Here is a 6,000-nt window from a genome sequence, read left to right as displayed (position 1 = left end):
CATCACAGAGACAGGTAAGTATCTACATATTTACATGTGTGTTGCATGTACACTAAACCCTCACATTGGATAATGTCACTTTTTAAAGTGATAACATGTATATTAACAGTGTAAAACTTGAATAGATGTTTAAACATTCTTTACCCCATCTTAATTCTCTTCCAGATGCTTGGCTTTTTCTTGTTGTTGGAGGTTGGCTCTGATGTTTCAACCTCTTCTGGAGCTTCTAGCTGCTGGCTGTCTGGCCCCCCTGATGGTTCTCTGGCCCCTCCTGCTGGTTCTCTGAACTCCCCTCCTGGTTCTCTGCCATGCCTGTTGCCTCCTTGGCCCCTCCTGCTGGCCATCTCCAGATGCAACAGGCTCTTGGCTTACTTGTTGGCCTGTCGCCCACCCCGGCAATTCCTGACCGTGGTTGTAGTCGTGGCTGTGTTGGGTGGTTGGACACCGGGTGATGTACTGGGTGCTGAACTTCTGGATTTGCTCATCAGCCTCCAGATTAATCTGCTCCAGGTACTTTTCCTTCATCTTCTCCCTCTCCTCCTTCAGTTGTTGATGAGTGTGTTTTTTAAGCAGCGACTGCACTCTCCACTGCTTATTGAAATCCTCCAACTTCTTCCTTCTCTCCTCAGCCTTCAGCAGCTCCTTCCTCTTCTCCCTCTCTCTCTCTGCCCGGGTCATGGTTAGCCTTATGGGTCCAGGGATGACTGGAAGGAGAGAAGAAGTAGAGTTCTCATTCAACTTAGTGGATCTGAAGTCAACTTAAATGTAATGGACACAGGGAATTAGGAATAGAAAACCCAGTTGGATCTCAATGATTCTTTACTCTTCTCATTTGAGCATGGCATGGAATTAGTTAATAAATGTAAATAATTCCCCTCCCGAATTGACCTGACCCAAAGTTTAACATGAGTCCCAAATGGCACCTATTCTTTGTAAAGTGCCAGGCCCTAGGCATATGCGATTGCTTAGGTTCCCATGGCAACTAGGGGCCCCCTGACCCCCCAAAAACCTTTTTTGGTCAAATTACCCAGGGGCCTTGAACTACAGTGAGCCCCCATTAATTTTGTTAGTCAATTTCATTCAGATATTATCTTAACATGCCATAAGTCATGGCAAAATGTGGAGAATTGAAGGAAATAGATTTCAAAATGGCTAATTCTTCTCTCCACCCCATGGCAAAATGTGTAGAATTGAAGGAAATAGATTTCAAATGGCTAATTCTTCTCTCCGCCCCATGGGAAAATGTGTAGAATTGCAGCAAACTTGCTTAAAAAATGCAATATGTTCGCTACGCCGCGTTGCAAAGTGTAGATTGGGAGGAAATGTAGTCAAAAACCTGAACAAAATGTTTCTTAGGGCCTCAAAAGGCTATGATGCACTACTTTAGACCAGGGTCATTGAGATCCAGTTGAGTTTTCCATTCTAAATTCCCTGTGTACAATACATTTAAGTTGATACCAGATCAGCTTGACCATTTTGGACAGTAGTTTTATATTGAAACAATGATGCAACATGATGACTGGTGTGGAACGTATGTGTGTAGAGGAGACTACAGAGGATGATGTCATAAGTAGAGGGAAAACAGGTCTTACCTATGTGGACGATCTTATCGCCCTCCTCAGCTTCTCTCTGACAGGTTCTCTCTATCTTTTTGAGGTTCCTCTTCTCCCACTTCTTGTTTACCCAGCCCACAGCTCTCCTTCGGATACTTTTATCAGGTGGGAGAATGTCCACCTTGTCATCTTCCTTCTCCTCCTCCTCTTCAGTGTCCTCTAAGTCACCCCTCTTGTACTCAGGGATCTCCCTTCTTTCCTCTTCCACCATCTCCTCTTTTTTCTTTACCTCTAAAATCTTCTCTTTCTCTCTGATTAAAGCTAAATGGCCTTCAATGGCTCTCTTTCTCTGCTCCTCTCTCTCTTCCTCTCTCTGCCTCTCCTCCTCTCTTAGTCTGAACATTTCTTTCTGTCTAGCAATTTCAATGTCTTGTTTTCTATCCTGCTCCTCTTGTTGTCTTGCCCTCTCCTGTTTTCTTTCCATCTCCAGCCGTCTTTCCTCCTTCTCCCTCCTGATTTGTTGTCCTCTTTCTATGTGTTCTCGTTCCCCCTTCAACACTTCTAACCTCCTCTCTTTACGCCTATTGAAGACTTCCCGTGCTTTTGCTTTAACATTAACTACTACATGTTTCTTCATGCTTACTTCCTTTCCTCTCTCTTCTCTTTCCCTGTACACTTCCTCTGCTTCCTTAATCACTTCCTGCTTTTCTTCCATCTCTCTCTCCTGTTCTATCTCCAGTTCATTCTGTCCCTCAATTTCCCCCAAAATATTTTCTGCCCCTCCTTTCTTCTTCCTGCTTCCTCCCTTTCTCTCATAATCATATTTTCTCTCTCCATCTCTTTCTGTTGCTGATCTCTTAATTCCATCTCTCTCTGATTCTCATTGTCTTTCTCCCTTTCTTTCTCCTTCTCCTTTTGTTTCTGTCTCTCCTCTTGTTGTTGTCGTCTCTGTATCTCTTCTATCTCTCTCTGTCTCTTGTTCTCCCTCTCTCTTCCCTCCTTCTCCATGTCAATTTGCTTCTGTTTCCATATATCTTCTTCTTGATCTCTCTCAAACGTTCTGTTTCTCTCCTCTTGTTGTTGTCGTCTCTCTTTCTCACCTATCTCTCTCTGTCTCTCTTCTTCCCTCTCTCTTTCTTCCTCTTCCATCTCTATTTGCTTCATTTTACATCTTTCTTCCTCAATCTCTCTCTGTCTCTCTTCTTCTCTTTCCATCATTTTCTGTCTCTTCTCCATTCTCTTCCTTTTGATCTCCCTCTGTCTCTCTTTCTCCCTTTCTCGTTCTTCCTCTTCCATCTCTATTTGCTTCTGTTTACATCTTTCTTCTTCAATCTCTCTCTGTCTCTCTTCTTCTCTTTCCATCATTTTCTGTCTCTTCTCCATTCTCTTCCTTTTGATCTCCCTCTGTCTCTCTTTCTCCCTTTCTCGTTCTTCCTCTTCCATCTCTATTTGCTTCTGTTTACATCTTTCTTCTTCAATCTCCCTCTGTCTCTCTTTCTCCCTTTCTCGTTCTTCCTCTTCCATCTCTATTTGCTTCTGTTTACATCTTTCTTCTTCAATCTCTCTCTGTCTCTCTTCTTCTCTTTCCATCATTTTCTGTCTCTTCTCCATTCTCTTCCTTTTGATCTCCCTCTGTCTCTCTTTCTCCCTTTCTCGTTCTTCCTCTTCCATCTCTATTTGCTTCTGTTTACATCTTTCTTCTTCAATCTCCCTCTGTCTCTCTTTCTCCCTTTCTCGTTCTTCCTCTTCCATCTCTATTTGCTTCTGTTTACATCTTTCTTCTTCAATCTCTCTCTGTCTCTCTTCTTCTCTTTCCATAATTTTCTGTCTCTTCTCCATTCTCTTCCTTTTGATCTCCCTCTGTCTCTCTTTCTCCCTTTCTCGTTCTTCCTCTTCCATCTCTATTTGCTTCTGTTTACATCTTTCTTCTTCAATCTCTCTTTCAATCTGTATCTGTCTCTCGTTCTCCCTCTCTCTTTCTTCCTCTTCCATCTCTATTTGCTTCTGTTTATATCTTTCTTCTTCAATCTCTCTTTCAATCTGTATCTGTCTCTCGTTCTCCCTCTCTCTTTCTTCCTCTTCCATCTCTATTTGCTTCTGTTTACATCTTTCTTCTTCAATCTCTCTCTGTCTCTCTTCTTCTCTTTCCATAATTTCCTGTCTCTTCTCCATTCTCTGTCTTCTGATCTGTCTCTGTCTCTCTTTCTCCCTCTCTCTTTCTTCCTCTTCCATCTCTATGTGCTTCTGTTTGAGTCTCTCCTCTTCTTCTTCTCTCTCCATCTTCTTCTTCTCATCTTCTTGTTGTCTCTGTTTTGGTGTTTTCTCCATTCTCTTTCTTTCTACCTCTTTCTGTTTGTTGTGCTCACCCTCCATCTTCTCCTCCATGTCCATTTGGTTCTGTTTCCATTTATATTTGTCTGTTTCCATATTTTCTAATTCTATCTGCTGTTCCTTGATTTTCTTGAAGACTTCCTCCAATTCAGACGTCTTTTTGTCATTGATGAGGTCTGTCTCCATCTCCATCTCTCTCTCCACTCTATTTTTCATCTCCTCTTCACTTCGTCTCCAATCATTTTCTCTCTCTCTGTCTCTATCAAATGTTCTCTCTGGTTCAGTCTCGTCTTTCCATCTAATCTCTTCTTTCATTCTCACAACCTCTCTGTCTAACACTAGTACATTTTGGTGAACCTGTTTCACTCTCTCATTCTGTCTTCTAAACGCTTCTTTCGCTCTTTCAAATTTGATTTTGTATTGAATCTCTTTTGTTGTCATATCTTCTTTCAGTCTCTCAACCTCTCTCTCTAACTCTTTTACCTTTTCGTTAACCAGTTTGACTTTCTCATTCTCTCCAATACCCATGTCTCTTTCTCTTTCAAATATGATTTCCTTCTCAATCTCTTTCAATCTCTCAATCTCTCGTTCTAACACTTTTATCGTTTCTTCTGCCTGTTCCACTTTCTTCTTCATTTCTTGTCTTTCCGATTCTGCTTTTCTCTCACGTTCCATCTCCCTTTCTCTCTCTTTTTCCCTCTCTCTTTCCCTCTCTCTTCCTGTTTCAATAGGTTTGTGGTTCCAGGCCAGTCTTGGTCGCTGATCCTCCATGACTTTCTGCCATAGCCTCAATCTCTCAATCTCTTGCTTCATTTTAAAAGGTGAAATTAGTGATAATCTATGACCAAGACATACTTTCAAAGGATTTGCAGAGAACGATACACAGAAATACAACCTAGAGCTAGGTAATTGAATCAAACACTGGACAACATCAATAGCAGGGTCATTTTGATCAATTCATCTGGACAATTCATTCTCAATTAATGTATTGACATGGTTTGAAAAAATTACGAGACATTTTATGGTATCAATGTCCACAATGTGTACAAATACAAACACACAACCTTCTTGCCCATTCAGTTAGGGGTTTGAGAAATTCCGATTACAATTTGTGTGATGTTACAACAATGTTGCCTCTGATGTTTATGCTTGTAGAAATTACTCCTACAAATGATGCTTCACTAATGCAACTATTTACAACCTTCACAGATACAGTTATCAACAACAACAACAGTAATGACGTTAATAAGGAAGTGGATATTCAACCGGCAGAAGAAAGGCATAGGGGTTGAGATAAATGAAGGTTAGGTTCAGGACCTAGGGTTGGGTTAAGGTAAAGGTTAGGTATAGTTTCAGTGAGGTTAAGGTAAGGGTTAAGGAAAGGAATAAAAGTTAACATTAGGTTAGCGTACCGCTGTCTGCCACTATTCATTTTCAGCTGGGTAAATATACACTGCCTTTTAATAATAACAATGACATGTCTTACGTGGGCCAGTTGTAGGTCCACCATCAGTAGATCCAGCAGTTGTTTGAGTCTGTGGATCTCCTGCAGTTTTCTCTGGTGCTCCATTGCTTCTGTGGCTCTCTCTGCTTCCCTCTGTCTATCTGCCTCCCTCTGTCTCTCTGCTTCCCTCTGTCTCTCTGCTTCCCTCTGTCTCTCTGCTGCTCTCTGTCTCTCTGCTTCTCTCTGTCTCTCTGCATCTCTCTGGCTCTCTGCTTCTCTCTGTCTCTCTGCTTCTCTCTCTCTCTCTGCATCTCTCTGGCTCTCTGACTCCCTCTGGCTCTCTGCCTCCCTGTGGCTCTCTGCCTCCCTCTGGCTCTCTGCCTCCCTCTGGCTCTCTGCCTCCCTCAGTCTCAGGATCTCAGCCTTCCACTCTGTCATGATACCCCTTTCTACTCTTCTTCTCCTCCTTTCATCTTTTAAAAGGGCTCTTAGATTGTCTGACTCAGACTGTAATTGTTCAATTATCTTGTCCTTCTCTGTTCCACCATTCCTCTTCTTCTTTTCCTCCTCCCAGAGGCAGACTTGAAGTCTGTCCATCTCCTTCTTCTGGTTTCGGATCGTTCGATCCTTCCCCCTCAACTCAAGCATGTGGGCTTCCTTCTCTGTATAGGT

At 42.3% G+C, this 6,000-nt stretch overlaps 1 protein-coding gene across 1 annotated transcript; it reads right to left on the bottom strand.

Moving 5' to 3' along the window:
• Nucleotides 1-207: 207 nt before the first annotated feature.
• On the bottom strand, nucleotides 208-2,317 carry LOC116366386 (golgin subfamily A member 6-like protein 6). Its single transcript, XM_031818523.1, has 2 exons — nucleotides 1,593-2,317; nucleotides 208-704 (listed from the first exon to the last, which is right to left on the bottom strand). The coding sequence occupies exons 1-2, from the start codon at nucleotides 2,266-2,268 to the stop codon at nucleotides 208-210; spliced, it is 1,173 nt and encodes a 390-aa protein (XP_031674383.1). The 5' UTR covers nucleotides 2,269-2,317.
• Between the last annotated feature and the right edge of the window lie 3,683 nt (nucleotides 2,318-6,000).

The sequence above is a fragment of the Oncorhynchus kisutch genome, unplaced genomic scaffold (assembly GCF_002021735.2).
Source record: "Oncorhynchus kisutch isolate 150728-3 unplaced genomic scaffold, Okis_V2 scaffold1455, whole genome shotgun sequence".
Lineage (NCBI taxonomy): Eukaryota > Metazoa > Chordata > Actinopteri > Salmoniformes > Salmonidae > Oncorhynchus > Oncorhynchus kisutch.
Note: the sequence above shows the minus strand (reverse complement) of the source record. Positions and strands in the feature narration are given on the sequence as shown.